This window comes from Doryrhamphus excisus, chromosome 20 (genome assembly GCF_030265055.1).
Source record: "Doryrhamphus excisus isolate RoL2022-K1 chromosome 20, RoL_Dexc_1.0, whole genome shotgun sequence".
Lineage (NCBI taxonomy): Eukaryota > Metazoa > Chordata > Actinopteri > Syngnathiformes > Syngnathidae > Doryrhamphus > Doryrhamphus excisus.
In genome coordinates this window covers 3,876,676-3,897,947 of record NC_080485.1, presented here as the reverse complement: position 1 = coordinate 3,897,947, position 21,272 = coordinate 3,876,676, and the positions used below count along the sequence as shown (strand labels likewise).

The window sequence follows — 21,272 nt, the reverse complement described above, 5'->3', positions numbered from 1 at the left end:
TTTGAAAACAATGTCTTATTTTGAACTGCTTTTTTTTATACACAGTGATTTGACATATGTTTGGTCTAGCGAGTCAAGAGTGTATTATTTATTTTTCATTTAATTTGCTTTTCCAAAAATCCATGTGGGAAATGAACCAGCATTGTTTATTTCATGTTTTAATATAACTTCAGATATCTTCATTCATTCATTTTCTACCGCTTTTTCCTCACGACGGTCGCGGGGGGTGCTGGAGCCTATCCCAGCTGTCTTCGGGCGTAAGGCGGGGTACACCCTGGACTGGTCGCCAGCCAATCACAGGGCACATATAGACAAACAACCATTCACACTCGCATTCATACCTATGGACAATTTGGAGTCGCCAATTAACCTAGCATGTTTTTTGGAATGTGGGAGGAAACCGGAGTACCCGGAGAAAACCCACGCATGCACGGGGAGAACATGCAAACTCCACACAGAGATGGCCGAGGGTGGGATTGAACCCAGGTCTCCTAGCTGTGAGGTCTGCGCGCTAACCCCTACTTCAGATATCTTATTTCTGTTAATTTGAATAGAATTGTGTTTATTATTGTTACCGCCGGAAAAAGCACAAGCAAGTGGATCAGGTAACATTTGCAGTTTTTGAGATCAATGTGCTATGTTTTGTATTACAAAAGCTACGAGGAATTCAGACATGACTCATCATATTTATTGCACATGTGGTTTTATTTCTTTGGTTTTCAAGTTCTGGCATTTTAATTTGTGTTAAGTCAATCATTTGCTGCCTGTTAGAGCTTTTTTCCCCCTCAAATGACGCAAAATGTTGCAGTTGTTTAATTGAGAAACGATTAGTCCTGAAACCAGTTCCGATAATAGGAAACATCAACTTTTACCAGGCCACCCATCAGAACACATTTCACATAGCTCTCTTGGATAGATAAATCATTTTGAAGAATGCACACATGGAGGAGTCATCATGACCAGTTTGAAATCCCTGAGAAAACAACAGAAGAACCCTAATTTGGATTGGCATTAGCACGGGCACATGGGGGTGCGCACACTAATGGCGTGATGGTTAACGATTTGGTTGTTTGTTTTGATTAAGTGCAATTGAAGCAGATGAGGCACGGTTGGGATGCACCACTGGCAGGACAGGATTGATGGAGTGATTGATTGAGTCTCAACTACTTTGCAAAGAATAGAATAGAAGTGAAATCAAACGGAAATTGGCATCAGAGCTATATATCCACACAGAACACCGTTCCAGCACAGGAATTTGAAACTTTTATTTTATTTAGTTTGTCAAGGCTGCCACACAAGCAAAACTCTTGTCTTTCAAGTATGTGCATGTTTTAAGTCCGATTGCCAGTTGGCCTGCTCTCAGACAGTGCAAGTTGATTCTGGCTGCTAATTAGTTTCACTCTCAATATCTTTTCATATATACAGTGTCTCCCATAGGTCAGCTGTGTAATTGTGTATGTGTGTGCTGTAACTTTACTGGCTCAGACTTTGTGGTGCGTCGACTGTTACCCAGCGGACCCAAAGGTCACAGTTGCTTGACGTTGTGAATAAAAAGCTTTTGTTGAGAAATACGCCTCGCCGTCTGATTGAGCCCCACATTTACAAGGTATATCAGGCTAATAAAACGTAAAAAAACAGGGCACTTTGTGCAGTTAAATGTACATGTTTGTGTCATTGCTTAGTCGCTCGTTGTTGTGTCCTAAGTTACTTGGTAACTTGGTTACTTGTGTTGTGCTGTTTATTTTTTGGTTGGCACAGTCGGTAAGACTGTACCTTATGCAGGTGGAAGTGCTCCTGACAATAAAGATTTACCATGCCAACTGTGATGACAAGCTATTCATTTATATCATTACAATGTCATTATAATGACAAATCTGAATCAAAATACTGCTCCAAGACCTGTATTGGTAAATTTCATTGTGGTGGTCTACCAAAATGAAATTCATGTTTGGGAAACCCCGATAGGGTATATACAGTCGTCCCTCGTCTACCGTGGTTAAGTGGTTCCAGACCCGAAATGTGAAATAAATGGACCTTCTAAATATGTTTTTTTGTTGGAGCCCTCTAGACATGAAATAATATTCCTGTAGTCACGTTTACACTTACTACACTACATATACTCCATATATGTACATAACATCTTCTAAATGGCTTATATTTGTAGTTATGTTAATTTACTCAAATTGTTAACCTTGGCTAAGAATACGTACAATTTACTTACGTATATATATATATTATATATATATACTATATATATATATATATATATATATATATATATATATATATATATATGTGTGTGTGTGTGTGTGTTTTGACCAATAAGGCTGTATTGAACCACCAAACAGTGATCATGTATTAGTTCATTCCTGAAAACCGCAATAGAGCGAGGTTTGAATGATGTTTGAAGTGGGATGGAGTGAGGGGTGACTGTACAGTAATCCCTCGTTTATTGCAGTTATTTGGTTCCAGACCCAACCGTGATAATTTAATTTGCACAAACATTTTTTTTTAATTTAGAAATTTATTATTTTTGGAGTTTGAGCATAGAAAAACTATGAACTGTCTAAATACAGTTCTAACATCATTAGAGACCTGTAGGCATGAAATAACATCCCTATAGTCATCTTTACACTCGTATTATCCAATATAGTAGACATAATAATAGAAACTCCACCCTCGGCCATCTCTGTGTGGAGTTTGCATGTTCTCCCCGTGCATGCGTGGGTTTTCTCCGGGTACTCCGGTTTCCTCCCACATTCCAAAAACATGCTAGGTTAATTGGCCACTCCAAATTGTCCATAGGTATGAATGTGAGTGTGAATGGTTGTTTGTCTATATGTGCCCTGGGATTGGCTGGCAACCAGTCCAAGGTGTACCCCGCCTCTCGTCTGAAGACAGCTGGGATAGGCTCCAGCACGCCCTTGTGAGGATAAGCGGTAGAAAATGAATTTTTGCTTTTGTTCTTGTGAAGTACTTCGTGCGGTCTCATCAATGTAATACATTGTAATTGCAATGACCAGAATACTACAATACTGCTACATTAGTATTTTTTGAATAATGATAGGCCATAGTCAACCACGACACAGCAGTCATTTTTGAATTCAGTTTTGAAAATGTGATGTAGTGAGGGATGACTGTATTTTACTTACTATTTACTTACTATTTTACTGTAGAGTGAAGCAGTGAAATGTGGATATTTGTTTTCTAATACAGGACTGTTGTCCTGGATATATTTGCAGTGCCTTTCAGTCGACTTCCGGAACCTCAATATCCATTTTGTTATTTGAATATTTTTTGTCAAACAATATCTGTTTGGGTGTGGACAGGGAAAGATTTCAAATTATCAGTCTAAACACATGCAGAACAATCACCTAAAAAAATCACAATGTGAATGAGCATCTTCAAAAGAACATTTAGGGCCGAATTGAAAAGAGAAAAACAGCAAAATGCGCGGAAATGCTCCAAAATGGAGTTGTAATGATAGTATATTTAACTTGCAATGTAGTAACATGAGTTTAAAATAAAAAAAAAAAAAACAACTACCCTGCATTTGAACTTCTTCCCCATAATGCATTTTGTTCAGCAGAGCTCATGAGCTCCCTCCCCTAGATCATTTTGTTAAATGTACAGGCACTGTTTTAAGTCCCTTTTACATTCTTCATGACCATACCATAAAACGATAGTAGGGACTGTATATTAGAGCAAATTGTTACTCTAATAAAATAAAACTATTCTCCCTAAGAAGATGCCTAGTACTGTAGGTAGAGGAACTAAGATGGTGTTTGCATAGCGATATGGTGCATTTATAATGCAGGTATTACTGGTGTAACTAATAATTTGTGTTTAAGGACACATTATGTGTTGTATGGTTGCTTTGACAATCTGCGCTCCTCTAATTCTGGTAAAGTCAATGTGTATGTTACTGGATGATTCAAAGTGGTCTAGAGTGTTTGACTTTGGACGTCCCACTGTACATTCTTTGTGTGTTTTCTTTTTACCTTACAGCCATTTTTCCAACTGGCCAAGTTAAGAAAACTTGGCCTGAGTGACAACGAGATCCAGAGAATCCCGCCAGAAATAGCTAACTTCGTGCAGCTTGTTGAACTGGACGTATCTCGAAATGGTAAGAACCATTGTGTCAGTTTGGATTATATGATTAGAATAGTTTTTTTCAAAACAGGCCCACATTGTTTGCTCTTCCCTTGTGCAGATATTATGGAAATCCCAGAGACCATTTCACATTGCAAAGCCCTCCAAGTGGCAGACTTCAGCGGGAATCCATTAACAAGGTATTATGGTAGATTATGTCGGTTTTGCCTGTCAGAAATGGGGAAATAAATAGTGGATGAAAAACACATGATATAGTCGTTGATGCAGAACAAAGCGTGGTGATCACAGCGAGTGATGTCTGCTGTTCTCACTTCTGCAGGAATGCAGATGGTAATGACAAAGTGCTTATCGTTTGAAAGGAAATGTAAGCAAGGACATTTAGAGAGGGTTAAATTATGCAAATAATATTCCATTAGGTGACGTCAGCCTGACACCAAGTAGAACCTTATAAAGGATGCTGAGAAACAAGTTTTCATCTTGTCAAGGGATGCCATCGGCCAATATTGGCATACAAAGGAGATGTTGGTGTTGTTTTTCCTCTGCTAATAATGATAACAGCATGCGAGCGATGACAATATGTTGCGAACAGCAAGGAGCTTGCTCGCATCGTATGTGTGGGGGTCTGGAATTACCGTCGTCCGTCATTTATTGTGGTTGTTTAATTAAGAAATTGAATATTTTCATAGTTAGAACATATAAAACCTTTTTATGACCTTCTCAATATGGCAAGCTTTTACAAACATTAATGCTAGGCCGTACAGTGATCATTTATTAATTAATTTTTTCTTCATGGGATGACTATATTTCTTGTAACTGCAATTTGCATTGATTGCAAAGCACTACAAGGGAAGAGTAAAGTGTCTTCCTTTACTACTTTTAATCTCGGAAGATTCACTTAGTCAATCAGTAGGTAGCATAGTTTGAGGGAAGCGCTACAGCCAGGGTCGGGATTGGTTGATATTTGTATCGGTAATTAGTAGACATTATCAGATATCAGACATCGGTCAGAAAGCCAATATCAAGCATTTCTAATCTTGTCTCTTGTTGTGTTTTCGATGAAGTTTGCATCTCCTGCTGTTTCCCTACATGTCCTTCCAGGCTACCCGAAAGCTTTCCGGAGCTACGGAATCTAACATGCCTTTCCATCAATGACATCTCACTGCAAGTCCTACCAGATAACATTGGAAAGTAAGTGACATTTGATTTGACATAATCAGCACAATTCTGTAGCAGGCATACTATATTAGCAGATATGAGGTATTTTACCGAGTCACTTTAAAAACTTTAGATGCGGTATAAAACATTTTCCTTTTACAAACACAAGCAAAAAAGGCTTACTAAAGTCTTAACCTATTTTGACCGTTTTGAAAGCATAACCTCTGCATATCCTCTTTAAAGGCAATGATGGATTTAAATGTAACATAATCAGAGAGTAGTGAAAAAGCATGTCTGCCAACATTATTCCTTCTATCAACTTTTAATTGAATTTAATAACACAACTATGTGCTTTTGGGGTCACATTGCCACGAGGGATGATTTAATGGAAATTGTGGTGGATTTTAAATTAAGTTGAGTTTGGTGGATTTAGAGAGAAAATCTGGGCACCTTGTGCAGAAAGGTCTGTAATATCCTGATTTAATTTCCCAGACGCCCTCGTTCACCTCTGCTGTATGCGTTTACTACTTTGTACAGCACAGAGCGGAACCTCAATTGTCCAATACAGTAAAGTAGTGCAATTTGTTTATTGGACTTGTAAATAATTACTGTGTTTTGCGGTATTGGTGATGACAAGGACAAGATGTGTGATGATAACCACAGAACCAGAAATGGAACTTCCATGTCTGAAAAGGAGTAGGTAGAAGCGGAGTTTATTAAAGCCTATCCCTTCTCCATTTGATAATCCATTCATAACTTGCACGTTGACACTACATGACGACACACATGAGTGGAAACTATTCTTAAGGACGTCAAAGACAAATATGTCAGTGAAATAACTGGAAGAGTGGCTTAAACAAGCCCATCATATTCGTTACTTCCTTGACAGTGTGTTGTTGCGTCTCTCCAGGTCATTGGTGTGTGGGAGCGACAGGAAGAAAAGCTGAGACATTTGGTTTTGTGTAAATATTTAGACCCCCAATAAAAGATGGCCTGTTTTTCTAGGGATTTTGGGGGGAAAAATACTGCTTTATGTTTATGTCATAACAGTATATACTGTAACTTGATATACGTATTACTGATGTGTTGATACAAGTAATTGCTGTTGGTGTTGAAAGCAATGTCCTGGCATTACAAAGTTAAACACGTACCTGTATTTACTTTGGCTTGCCTTAGTGATATAATTCAAGATTATTTGCTCGTTTTGTGCAAATAGTGCATGCAGGACAAATAAAAGGCTGGATCTTTAGTGTTCACAGGTCAATATTGCATACTGACGTAATACTCAGCATGCCTCAAATGAGCTGTGGATTAGTGTAACTATTTAAATAATTCTTCAGGGAAAAACATGGTGAAGATAAATAACCCAATCTGCTATCACCCATTTGCTCTTTATTGAGTGCTGAATTATTAACTGTTGGTTTTTAAGCACCAGGTTTTTTCAAACATGTTATAGTGCAGTCTTTGGTGATTGCATCATGAAATATAGGTCTGCTTGTTTACAGTTACGTGATCTCTTGCACCTTGTTCCTCTTGGTACGGCTTATGTGCCACACAGGCCCCATATCTAATATGTTACATAACGCTGTCAGCCAAGTGCTGTTCATCGTCAAGAGACCAGCGTAATGAAAAGAGTTACAGAAAAACATGGTTTGGATTTTCTGAAGAGGATAACATGGTGGATGTTTCTGAGCTTGGATGCCATCATTTTTTTCTGCTTTGAGAGGAGTGTTATGACGACATGATGACAAATGTCTCTTACAGAAACATGAATACACTCTTGATATCTTTCAATATTTAACGACTAAATTAATCTCTATGTACTTCCGAGTATTACATGCTGTTGTTCCTTTTGAGTGTGTCTGAGATTCTTACAATGATTTTTACGATTTTTATGACAGGTTTCAGAGTATTAAAGTGGTCTAGTTGGAGCCCTAAGATTTTGAACAAACAACAAAGACTCAAACTATTTTGAATTTCAACAAACGTTTCAATAAAAATATGCTTTGCATCAAGTTTCACACACACTTAGAGGTTCAACTGTCATGTGGACTTCTGCACGGGTCCACTCTCCTGACGTGGCTCCACCCATTCAGTATTGCATCTACCTGGCAACTTGCATACAGTATTCGACCTTTTAGTTTTACTTCTCGCGATACAGAATTTCTCTCAGGGCTCTACATTACAAACAAAAATGACTTGCCCATAGGGAATCCTTAAGGTGAGAACTACTTGCCCGAACTTGCCCCATGTAAAATGAAAAGACTGCCATAAGTTGTGCACCACAATGAAACATTATTAAATAGACACATTTGTCTACTAGTAAAGTGTTTTTAATCCAGAAAAAAATGCTCAATGGTCAAACAATAATTTGTGAAGCAAAGGTGAGAAAAATCCACAGAGAAATGGAAGCGCTAGATTTTGTAGCTTGTGCAAAATCCGCACTTGGTATTGGATCTAATCGGTGGTGTTTCATTGTGACCACTTCAAATTATCACAGCAATGTGATTCACTCACCTGTGCCATCATTTGATTTGCTGCTGCTAATAAAATACTTGTTTAGGAGGCACTGGTTCATCACTTTTTGCTGTTTCCTTCAGAATTAGACGATGTTGGCAGCGCCGCCATGACGGATGTTTTCGTAGTCAAACGATCGCGGATTGGTTGATCGCGAACAACGGGTGTGGGTAAAACGCGACTGTGGATTACGGACCGCGGTCTAAATAAACGATTCTGATTGGTCCATTTCAAGATTTGCAAGGCTTGCTCTGCAAATTACCACCGGAATTACGCAGTCCGTGTTTTACCAACACCCAACAAGAACCGCTTTTAAAAAAACTCTTGGCAGTATGGCATGCTAAAGTGCACTTGCCCGACGGGAATATCACTGATTGGATTTACTTGCCCCAATTTTGTTTTAACTTGCCCCGGGCCATTGGTACATCGTTATTGTCGAGCCCTGTCTCTAATCAAGATTTTTAATCCCCAAAAGAGTGTTATGTAGTCATACATACAATACAACACAATACAATACATACGCTTGCAACAATTGACATTTTGCACTGTTGGATATTAAGAAAGTTCAAAGTAGAGCGTCAAAATGCCAAAAGAACAAATGGGAGTGACATCAAAAATGTTTTGACTAAGCAAATTATTGCAAACAGGCATTAAAATGAAACAGGCTGTTCGTCAGCTGGCCAAATGTTTAAGACCATTTGAAAAAAGCGCTTGAAAAATAGCTACAACCAATGCAGTTCTGAGCGGATCCATGCTGTTTTCGATGTAAACACATGTCGCGTATGTGACATCACATCATATGCTGTCGCAGGTATTGACGCTGGGAAACTCCGGTGTTTGGCTTCCTTACCCAAGCGCATCATCGGATTTTGGCTGGATGTTTTGAAAACCTTCGTTTTTTAGTACCAAATATCCGAGCGATCGTGTGGATGAGAGGCCAAAATAAGTTTTGATGAGACAGGGCCTCAGTCTCAACTAGCTTGTGGTTTAAAGAACAACAACATGGAAACAGGAGTTGAAAATATCCAGAACAAGATTCTCCCCTCCCATTAAAAATAATATTAAAAACAACAGTTGTTAGTTCATGTTCCAAATTGTCAATCAAATGCCTGTCCCTGCGACCAGTCCAGGGTGTACCCCGCCTCTCACCCGAAGACAGCCGGGATAGGCTCCAGCACCCCCCGCGACTCTCGTGAGGATAAGCGGTAGAAAATGAATGAATAAATAAATGAATGCCTGTCCCTAAACCTACCCTCTTCTTTAGAATAGCCAGCTGTTGTCTGATGAGTCATAAAGATGTACTTTGCGCTGTTCACCGAGTGAAAGTTTGCCATCATAAAACTCTGTGTACAGTGCTGGGACATACACACTGACAAAGGATGAACTGTGCCTGGCCCTTTATTTACGGCCTTTGAGACATTTTGCCCTCCATGTAAGTGCTGCAGTTGTTTATGTGGCTGCTGTGTGTGATAAGACGGGCATGCCTCCTTAATGCTTCCTGTTCCTTACATCAAGATGGCAAAGAGGTCTTTTATGGCTGTTAGTGGCACAGCTTTAATTCCCCCCCGTCCTTTATGTTTTGAAAAGCTGTCAGAGCGACACAAGTGTTTATGCGGTGTGGAAATGTGATGTTCTGCCTGTTTTGTCATTGCAGCCTTTCCAATTTGGTATCACTTGAACTCAGAGAAAATCTGCTGACATTCCTACCTGAGTAAGTATTCATGTTATCTGTCAAGTTGCATGTAAGGGCTCTCACCAACGTGATTATGCCCCTCACATTTCAGAATCAATTTTTTCTGTATATCTTCTCAATACTGAAGTGAAACTTGAATATAGTACTGCAGAGTACAGCTTGTAGTACAGCATATATTCACTATCCAGTGAAAATAACTCAACACACACACAGATGTTTAAATAGCTGGCAACACAAGCGAGCAAGATAATTGTGTCTTGCCTGCAGTTTTAGTGTCATTGTCTGTAGGAGTGCTGTCACCTCTGAGGAGATACGGTTCATTGCGGGAAACGTTAATTCCAACATGTACTGTGACACTGTGTAGCAGAGCATGATTGGAAAGCTGGCCCACAGGTCAGTTTTTATGATGGCGTGGCCTTGTAGTACCTTGTGGAAGGTGAAGGTGATGGAGCGGCAAAGTGATGTTGTCATGGAGGAATGGAAGAAGATTCCAATAACAATGTGCACAACTCTCATGAATTCATTTGCCCAAGATGATTAAGGAAGTGATTGATAACAATGTTGCCATGCACTTAATTTAATCTATAAAGTTAATATATTAAGTTAATCTATACTACTATACAAGCTTTAAAAGACAAGCCATATGTAGTATTCTGGTCATTAGATACTTTATTCTTCTCCAAGAGGTGTCAGCAATGTTTCATTGATGAGAAATTAGTCTAGATTACATTTCCTTAACATTGCATAGGCCAGCCATGACATGATAGAGTGAAAAAAGTTCTCCTCCCGTTCCGTGTGGAAGTGGTATGTTTTTGACTACTTTGTGCTTCTTCCCCACACTGTCTGAAACACTTTCTTAAGTTTAGAACAAATAAAGTGGAGGCTAACTATAACACGGCTGGCTATGTTTAAAGTGATATCCCTGCAGTGATCTCGTAGCCTGTACATAAGTGTAATGTGTTGTAAACAAAGAATGACTATAGGGGTATGTCTATGACTGTCGACTAAAGGGCTCTGATAATGGTAAAACTCTTTTTTTTTTTTATATGCTCCAACTACGAAAATATTCAGTTTAATCCTACTTTGTGGAGATTCCCGTATTGCAGTCGTGTCTAGAAACAATAGGCGGAACAGTGGTATGTCTATATGTGTCTTCTGAATGCCTTATATTTGTATTTTTGTTCATTTAGCCATTTCTATGCTTGAAAATGTTTAATTTAGGACAAGACTATGTACAATTTGCTTAAATATGTATATTTTGTTTGACAAATACGCTGTATTCAACCCCAAAACAGCGCAAATTTATTATTTTGCTTATTTTGAAAAACCCTTGTAGAGTGAGGCCATGAAATTCAAACTAAGAAGTGGCCAGGAATTACTGTATCCAAGTTTCATTTCTATAGCATTGTACCTTGAGAAGATATAATAAAATTGTTGCTGAAATGTAGTCACTTTTTGTGAGATAGTACGCAGCATAGACTTCAACCTGTTCAACCTTATCTTAAAATTGACCCCATATCTTTTTTGTACATACAGCTCTCTATCCCTGCTGCACAGACTGGAAGAACTCGACTTAGGCAATAATGAATTATATAGTTTGGTAAGTTTTTGCCTCCCTCTGGATTCTGGGAAACTTGTGCACAGTTTAGCTGACAAAATGAGTCAAGCGGAACTTATGTCCATTTCCTTTGCTCTCATCATAGTCGGCGTAGATTAGAATTCCTCAAGAACCGCTTCCTCCTCTTATCACGCAGATGGGAGGGTGACCATCTGCTTCCAGCCTTGGGGTTTTAGGGTGTAATCTTATGTGAGATTTACTGGCAGGATGACCAAAACTAAGCTGCAGTGACATTGCTGTTCTATTGCATTTTTTGTTAGTATGTTGAAACATGGCTGCACGGTGAACAAGTGTGTAGCGCGCAGGCCAAACAGCTAGGAGACCCGAGTTCAATTCCACCCTGGGTCATCTCTGTGTGGAGTTTGCATGTTCTCCCCGTGCATGCGTGGGTTTTCTCCGGGTACTCCGGTTTCCTCCCACATTCCAAAAACATGCTAGGTTAATTAGCGACTCCAAATTGTCCATAGGTATGAATGTGAGTGTGAATGGTTGTTTGTCTATATGTGCCCTGTGATTGGCTGGCCCTCGTCCAAAGACAGCTGGGATAGGCTCCAGCATACCCTTGTGAGGATAAGCAGAAGAAAATGAATGAATATTGAAATAATATTTGAATTGATTGCAGTACGTATATAGAAGAATGAATACAGTCTGGTGATGATTTGCTTGTATTTTGTTGACATTTTCTTATATTGCATATTCATTCATGACATTTCCCCCCCCACACAGCCAGACACAATAGGCTGTCTTGTCAGTTTAAAGGACTTGTGGCTGGATGGAAACCAGCTGGCTGAAATACCCGCGGTAAGCTCATCACACTATTTACTGGATGTTGTTGACATTTTTGTCTCCCTTGTTTCTCTGTTTCCATCAATCTTTTTTTAAAGACCCACTTCCATTAAAGTAGGTTAGTGTTAACAGTACAGTATCTAAGGACAGTTGGCATAATTTGTGATGTGACTTGTATGCCACTAATATGTGGCATCCAGAAGTCAAACTCAGAATTGAACTTGTTGAACAAACACGGGGTGAAACAGTATGCTTTTGTGTTGGTATGTGTTTTCCTATTCATGAAATTTGAAAAGGGAAGCTGGTCATCAGGACAAGAGAACAAAAAAAAAAAAAGTTCAGCGTGGTTTACAGTTAACGTAGAAAATGTAAGTCAAAATTTTCAGTTTGTCTGAATTCTCCTGTCATTAACTTATTGACTGGCTGCCATTTTCAAAGAAGAGAGCTCCATACTTTTCACTGAACTTTCGAGAGCCACAAAATATTGAGATTTGGGACTATATAAACATTGTAAAGAAACTTTAGACTTGCTTCTTTCATCAGAAAAAAAAGTTTGTTTCTAGCCTTTTGGGGTCTTTATAAAACGGCAGTAGAACGTAAGGTGGTTTCAGCGAAAAACACCCGATTTTGAACAAAAAACAGAAAATTATCTTTCTACACAAGCAAATTCAAACATAACGATGACTGACGTCCATATATTTTTATTTTGGTGACACACATCTGTTTATTTGTTTACTTGTATGAAACAAAAACAACACAGGAAAAAAAGATTTTGATGACAAAATGACTACATTTATTGACAGATGTTGAACATAACACAAAATAATCATCTATCATCATAATCATCTTTACAGATGTGTGTGTGCACACCTGTGTATAAACTATTTATAGACAAACAGCTGGATTGTCGCCATTTCCCTCTGTCAGCGTACAATTCCGCAACTTCTGTCTTCTTCATATCCAACCTGTTGCTGCCGACTGGAGGAAAATAGTACTGTTGCCCCCTACTGGGGCAGAAACTGCATTGCCTACAAGTCTGAAATTCACACACAAGACTATGGCAGTCAAGGTTACTTTTTGAACTGACGATTGACGATGAACCTCTAAGTTGATCTATACACATACAGTATTTCTACATTATATTATGGTGTTATATTATGGTGTTATATTACGGCATTTCAAATGGAAGGTCAATTTGAAAAACTTTTCATATTAAATTAGACTAAATGGAAATAAAAACAGTTAAGACATAACGTTACCTGTGATAATGATTGATTGTGCATTCCCACTGTTTGTCATTCCCTTCAGGAGATGGGCAGCATGAAGAGCATGCTGTGTCTAGATGTGTCTGAAAACAAACTGGAGCGACTTCCAATGGAGCTGGGGGGCTTGTTGGCACTCACTGACCTGCTGGTGTCTCAGAACCTCATTGACGCTTTACCAGAAAGCATTGGTAAGCTTGTCTTTTCTACATAGCCTACATATTCTACATATTCATCTCATGCTATTTTCTTTTCTTCTCTTACAGGGAAACTACGCAATCTGTCGATACTGAAAGCGGATCAGAACAGGCTTACATACCTGCCAGAGAGTATTGGCAACTGTGAAAGTCTTACTGAACTTGTGCTCACAGAAAATCAGATACAGGTATTATTACCATATTCCATAATAAATACAACTTTGTAAGGTTGCTGTTGTTGGCTTACACTCAACATATGTGATTTTATTGTTTGTTCTTCCTCTAGAGTTTGCCAAGAAGTGTAGGCAAATTGAAACGGCTCTCCAACTTTAACTGTGACCGAAACCAGCTAACATCCTTACCAAAAGAGGTTAGTCTGCACATATAAACTATTAATCCTATTCACTATGATATTTATATAATAATTATTTTTTTCATTGTAAAACCACATTTATTATTGTTACATTACAAAATGTTCCCCCCCATTAAAAATGTGACTTTATTCTCATAATATTACAAGATTTTTGCTTGTAGTTCCATGTTTTTCCCCATAAAGATAAAACATTATTCAATTAACATTAACGTTTATTCTTTATTCTGTCATATTATGCTTTTGCCCATAAATATATATTCTTCTATGTATATCCTTATATATATATAATTATTCTTGTAACACGTTCAGGTTTTTCTTGAAAATAAAATACAGTATATTACAGTATCTTTCTAGAGCTGCAACTATTTTTATGTGAATCAACTATTGATGGATATCCAAATATCCAACTATTTTGTATACATCTCTAAGATGTTGATTGTAACTTTGTCATTTCAAAGTTTACCAGACTTGATAGAGAGTAACTTTCAGTTGTTTACTTGCCAACATTCTCCATGGTCTCTGATACTTCATGTTCTCTCTGATCCCACTTTTACTGCACGACTGCGGCGTATTCATCTCCATGTGAGTGTCTCCATTGTGTCTGCATACGGCGTTGTTGTGTAACTCTGACGCCTATTTAAGTGGAGGGTCGCCGTACAATGGTCCTGTGTGTTGATGATGCAAAGCAAAACGTAATGGCACACTTGGCCTGGACAATGATGTCAGTGTCATTGTTCTGGTTGCGTGACATCAGCACCGGTGCTTTGCTAGTGACTTGACCATCAGCCTAGTTGTATGTTAAAATCATCTTTCTCTGAAAACCGAGCGTGCGTAGGTGAAGAAGTAATGGAGTATCAGAATATTTTACCTTTGGGCAATTTGGTGAAGTATTTTACTCATGTTTGACCTTTTAACACGATGCACTGCGTTTGAGCAGATTAATGGATTACTTGTCAGCTCAGATGGCTCATTGAGCCTAAGTCTAATTGTTCCTAATTTTAGGTCGCTCTGCCATGTCTCATCGACTTTTAACCGGACTCAGAGCGAGGTCGCCATTTCTGGGACAATGTGCTTGAATGCCCTCAATAGATTTCCTCTCGAGTTTTCTAGTAGGATTAAAGCAATATTGTTGCAGTCTATACATACTTAGTACTTAGTCCCAAAGATATGTCTAGTTACATGTCCATACACATTAATGCGCCTCCCAGGATGCTTGTTTCATAAAATCCGATTGTTTGTGTACACTCTAGATTGGAGGTTGTAGCGGCCTGAATGTCTTCTGTGTGCGAGAGAACCGACTGGCGAGGATACCGTCAGAGCTGTCGCAGGCCACAGAGCTGCACGTGCTTGATGTGTCTGGAAATAGGTATCTTCATTCAGCATTGTATTGTTTTTTTTTTTTATCTTATCCTAAGGAAATAATTACTCCTTAAATGTGTCTTGAAGCAACAAACATATAAACACATGTACTGACTGGAAAAATGATTCCTGAGCAATTATCATCATTATTATCTAATCAACATCTTGATATGCCCCACCTGTGAGGTGGATGTATTATCTCTGCAAAGGAGACGTGATCACTAAGATTTAAGCAGATCTGTGAGCGCGGTAGTCTTTTTGTGTAGATAAACGTTTCAGATCTTTGCGTTCAGCTCATGAAAGACAGGAGCAAAAACAACAGTGGCTACGTTTACATGCAATCAAATAAGTAAGTAAGTAAGTAAGTTTTATTTATATAGCACCATTCTCAGACAGAAGTCACAAAGTGCTTCACAAAAGGCAAAACACAGAGTTAAAATACACATAAAAAATACAATAAAACAATGTACAATAAGAAAAGACATAAAACAGTACATAAAAACAGTATACAATAAAATAGACATAAATATATGTACCCATAGTACCCTAAATTTACTGAGCTGGGTATGCCTGCAAAAACAAGTGAGTTTTAAGGTTACTCTTAAATGCATCGACAGAGTCAAGCGAACGTAGGGAGGGTGGAAGGTCATTCCAGAGCCTCGGCGCAACAACCTGAAAAGATATGTCTCCTCGGGTCCTAAAACGACTACGAGGGACCATGAGTAAATTTTGATCTAACGATCTCAGCCTCCGAGAGGGGGTATAGGGACGCAACAAGTCTCGTATGTAGACAGGGGCCTGGCCGTGCAAGGCTCTAAAAGTGAGCACCAGGATTTTAAAATTCACACTGAATGAGACAGGGAGCCAATGGAGAGCTTTCAGAAATAACCCTATCATAAATGGAATAATAGCAATAACATGGTTGCGCACGACCATGTAAACACAATTAACCCTTTTGAAAAACCTGAATATGCTCATATTTGGTTTTTTAACGAAATACCCCAGGGTTAGTCTTTTTTGAACCTGAATATTGGGTCATCTATACGCCCATCGGGATTTCCCCATCGAAAGGAACATTGATTTGTGTTCTGTGCGTGTTCTATTGAAAGGAATCTGGAATTTGAAAACATGGCGGCGCTCAAATCTGCCCATTTTTGGAGTGTGGAGGAAACTAACCATCTCATTAATGTGGTGAAATGTCTTGCTGGTTTTGTTTTTGTTTTTGTATACAGGAAGAAGTGGACGAATATAGATTATTATTTCATATTCACGTTTTCAGAGTTTACGTGTAATCAAAGTAGTTGATATCATAATGATATTCAATATGGCAATAAAGATAATTACACATAATTCCTCAACAGTTGTGTACATACCCTGAGTATCAGTAATATGTCAGTCAAAATAGCTACGGGGTGTTCATTAGACTCATGTATGAGGTCAAGTTAGCATTTTCTATCAAACATTACCTATTAAACAAGAAATGAAAATGATAATGCAAAAGATAATGTAACTGAAGTCAAGGCACCATATTGATGGAATATGATAATTTTTTGAGATAGGGATTTTTGTTTTTTCTTTACTTTTTTGCCAAAATCATCAATATTAAATAAAAGGCTTGAACTACTTCGGTTGTGTGTAATGAATCAAAAATATATGAAAGTCTAATGTTTATCAGTAAGTTACAGAAAATAATGAACTTTATCACAATATGCTCATTTTTTCAGGACTAGTATATCTTTAAAGAAAGATACCTTGTATATAGCGTAAAAACTGTAGCATGTAACGTGTACATATACAGTAACATGTCTGATATAAGAAAAAATAGAGGAAATGTTTTTGCTAGGCATTAATTTTTCAATTGCTGTGTGTCCTCAGGCTGGCCCACTTACCCTTGTCTTTGACAACACTTCGACTGAAGGCCTTATGGCTCTCGGAAAACCAGTCGCAGCCCCTCCTCACCTTTCAGACCGACGAGGATCCTGACTCTGGGGAGAAGGTTCTCACTTGCGTGCTGCTACCTCAACAACCCTATGAATCGGACAATAAAGGTATTTTTTGTTGTTGCCAGGATATACAGTATACGGTTTACACATTTCTCCCATTTCTCCTCCTGACAACTGCTTTTATTTAAAAAAAAAAGTGTAAAGAATATAAAATAGGTCCATCTAGTGATGTTTACGACCTTCCAAGAATGGGTCCGTGATCTGCTTGGAGAACCCACCATTTTCAACTGTATTTTGTAAGGATGTGAAAATGGGTCTTAAACTGTATTTATTATGGTCTTAAAAAAAGGCTGATTGATTTGATTTGCTGAAATCTACAGAGATCTAATATCACCAAACAAAAACCTTTTTCAAATTTAGTTTTTGTCTTTATTTGAAAAAAATGATTTTCTCTATGCTTTGCGGGGAAAAAAAAGACAGCGATGCAATATGTCCTATTTTAAACCCACACATCTGGGTAAAGAGTATAACATATGCTTTGGATAAGACTCAGGCAGGTAAAAGGTTATTTTTAATGAAGTTTCATTGCCAACTATTGCCGTGGCATGCTTATTTAGTGTGAATATAGACATTTCCCCAAATTGTATGAAATCTGTCTTGCTACAGAAAACTTTAGGACATGTGCCAGTTTTATTTAAAGCCATTTTGGCTGTGTTGTGTTAATATAGGTGACATGTGCCAGAGGGTATTATAGCCTCTGAAATTAGCCTGAAATGTCAAAGCAACACAAAATATGACACATTTGTTCTTAATGACAAAATCACTGAAGTTGCTATTTATAAATGTATAAGCTAATGCAGTGTTTTTCAACCTTTTTTGAGCCACGGCACGTTTTTTACATTGTAAAAATCTTGTGGCACACCACTAACCAAAAATGTTCCAAAATGTCACCACGACCTCACACGTGCATCAATAAGTCTATGGGAGGAACAAGGTAGGTGTTGCCACACGGACCAATATTACATTGCTCTGCCAGTCTTTACACCACAGACACTCCACAGTAGCCACGTTTTTACATCACCACTTTTTCTCTTTCCCAATCACCTTTCGGGAAACAATGGTATCCATAGAAAGGAATATTCCAATCTCTTGTCTACATGCGCCGTGAAAATCAAACAGAATAGTCAATAGGGCATGCCCAGTAAAACGTAAACATCAAAGCCGGTATCACGTGATACCGGCTTCTCCAAGTTTTTCTTTCACTTGTTGGAATAACTCCATATTGACAGTTTTTCGTCTGTCCAGTCTTGAAATTTAGTTTGAATCAAAAACAAACTTTGCTTAGTCCAGTGCCGATTGCTGGACTCCATTTTTAAAAGTGAAGAACGTCTGGATCTGCGTGTTACGTCATATCTGAGCATGCGCTGAAAGAACGCACCCGGGATCAATTTAAACAGGAAAAGATCAAATTCAATCTTGCTAATATTTTATAATTAAACTCAGGACATATATATATATATATATATATATATATATATATATATATATATATATATATATATATATATATATATATATATATATATATATGACATACATATTTTCTTTTTTAATAAAACTGCACTTGTGAATAAAGTATAGAAGGGTTTAGATTCTGTTCCACAGATGGCGGTAATGTACACGAAAGCTGCTTGCCAACCGCCAATAAACAACAGAAGAAGAAAAACACGAAGAAGAAGTCACCCTGACAACTTTCCGTTTGAGCGGGTACACGATACAATTGGATTGGTTAAAGGAATATTCCATCCCCGTTCAATTCTTTCCGTTTGAGCGAATAAACCAAATATTTGGGTCCATGTATACTATTGACATAATGGCTATTGACATAATATTTGGAATGGAATGGCCTTTATTGTCATTATACAAGATGTACAACGAGATTGGAGAGCTTCTCCTTTCAGTGCAGTAGTCAAGTTAAAAAAAAAAAAAGTATATGAAAGTAGAGTAAAAAAGACAATTTAACAAGATATATACAAGATATCCAAAATATATACATAGTACTGCGCAGGATCATATGCAGGAGCAGACATATTGCAGATATATTAATTTTAGTGCAATGATAAATGGGTCATAGTGCAAATAATGACTGGTGTATACAGGTGAGTAAAGTCACATATGAGTGTATTGTATTGGGTTTTTAAATAAATAAATATGATTGAGGTAGTAACAGAGGCAGCGATGGAAATATTGCACATTTGCATTATGCTAATGACCGGGTACATTGTATGTCTGAGTTTCAATTTCATTTGCAAATTGAGATTAATATTCTAACTAACTTCACCAAGATAATGTTGCGTTTTCTTCTTCATGCGGGTGGCAGGGCTCGAGTGGCAACCAGCTTTGAGGCGCCTAACCGCACCTAGCATGTTGGTGTGTTTGTTACGAACAAGATACGCCTACGCCAACCAGATTGTCCCAATATTATCCGATCATCAATACACAGGATCGGCATCTACAAGATGAAACACTCTTGAGGCACAAAATAATAATCAGTCAAATGATGCACACAGAGCAATGAACAACCAAGGACACCCATAATTGTGAGTGTTAGGTGCTAATTGTTTTTCATATTTATTCACATGACCCCTATGACTGCGGGTACACGTACCCCACTTTGGGAACTTGGACTGTATAGCATCGGTGCGCCTGTAAGAGTTTGCTGTCCCTTCGAGGCTTCCTTGGTGATATTTTTCAGACGTACGGTACATTGGATTTCTAAAGAGGCTTAGCAGTGGTTGGCTTGTTTCCATTAAAAGCTCACCCTGTCTGTACAGATATGTGACTAAGTCCGGGCTGGATCATTTGCTGCTGGGTGCAACAGTGTTTCCCTTACACATCCTTGATCCGGCTGCTCTTCATCCCTGTAGTATTTTTTTAAAAGAGGTTGTTTCTTCCTCAAGAAAAAGCGGTGGATTGATAAAATACATTTTTGTGTAGTGGAAGAGGTTCAGCAGTAAGACTGGAGAGAACGATGAACTGAGGTTGGGGGATGTTGTAGATGTGTTGCTGTAAGCTTATGACTAAGCCGGGATTTGAAACTGTGATCAGGCAGTTGGAGCGTTCTCCCCTGACAGTGACGGCCTTCACAGGGGAAGAACAAAAGGAACCAAACTTATTGATTTGAATTTACTGCTAGTGTATGTCCTGTTGTCACTGCAATATAAATTGGGTTGTCTTTTGTCAATAAATAACCACAGGCTCTGATAATCTTACCCGGTTCGAAGCCCTGGAGAGCCTGGTGAATGACATGGTAGATGACACGTGGGATAACAAAGCCATGCACAGGATCAGCGCCATTCACTTCCTGGATGATGGCGAGGAGGACGATGATGAAAAGGTAGGAGCTCTGAGCTTGACTGCATAATAACACCAAGTGTATGCCATCTATATGACAAATACGCTCTATTTGTGTGCAAATGTAACTCTTGGTCCTGGAGACCATGCGTATCAAACTTGTTTATCAAGGAAAAATGTCAAAATGCACAGGCCAATTTGATATTTTATTTATTAAGCACTAACAAACCAACCCAATATAAGGTAAAACCTTGTCTATAAGTCGCTACTTTGTCCTTACTTTGAACCCTGCGGCTTACAGTGGTGCGGCTAATTTATGGCTAAATTCTAATCTTGTGACAGCTCCTTTACTTTACAACTAAATGTTTAAATACTGAGCCGCTGGTGAGTCAGTGAGGAAACAGTAACAGTAGAGCCAATCACAAGCTATCAGTGCACTTACAACAAGCTTGTCAACCGACTGGAAATGGCAGGACTTTACTCAATAAAACTCATGGTGTAATCTTACCAAAAACACTAAACTTATCACACAGCAACTTAACACTCCAAAGGTGTATCAGAAAAATGTACAAACATGTACCAATACAAGTTTAAATGGAAAAACAGTAACTCTTTAAAAACGTTCCCATCATGCATTGTGCCTGAGCAACACCTTTATCGGGGTGCTGCAATGACGTCAGCCCCTCTCTGGGCTTTGGGCCAGACGCAGCATTGCAGTACCATCCGGCCATTTACAAACCCCCAGGCCAGACCGCAATTCACTGTTTTTTTAAATAATGATAAAAACTGGACAGATTGATAGGAATATTAGAGTCACAATAAAAAACTGCAATATAACAAAAATGTTAGAATTTTCTGGGAATAAAATGTGACTATTTTGAGAATCAAGTGCAAATCAGAAT

At 38.4% G+C, this 21,272-nt stretch overlaps 1 protein-coding gene across 1 annotated transcript in view; it reads left to right on the top strand.

Annotated features, from left to right (window-relative positions):
- lrrc1 (leucine rich repeat containing 1) overlaps positions 1-21,272 on the top strand; it is a 35,871-nt gene that overhangs the window by 12,785 nt on the left and 1,814 nt on the right. Inside the window, exons 2-13 of the mRNA XM_058058043.1 lie at positions 4,009-4,126; positions 4,214-4,292; positions 5,212-5,301; positions 9,440-9,496; positions 11,015-11,078; positions 11,823-11,897; positions 13,191-13,335; positions 13,411-13,529; positions 13,628-13,711; positions 14,965-15,080; positions 16,949-17,121; positions 20,274-20,413. Coding sequence (XP_057914026.1) covers positions 4,009-4,126; positions 4,214-4,292; positions 5,212-5,301; positions 9,440-9,496; positions 11,015-11,078; positions 11,823-11,897; positions 13,191-13,335; positions 13,411-13,529; positions 13,628-13,711; positions 14,965-15,080; positions 16,949-17,121; positions 20,274-20,413 — 1,260 coding nt within the window. The remainder of the gene's footprint in view (positions 1-4,008; positions 4,127-4,213; positions 4,293-5,211; positions 5,302-9,439; positions 9,497-11,014; positions 11,079-11,822; positions 11,898-13,190; positions 13,336-13,410; positions 13,530-13,627; positions 13,712-14,964; positions 15,081-16,948; positions 17,122-20,273; positions 20,414-21,272) is intronic.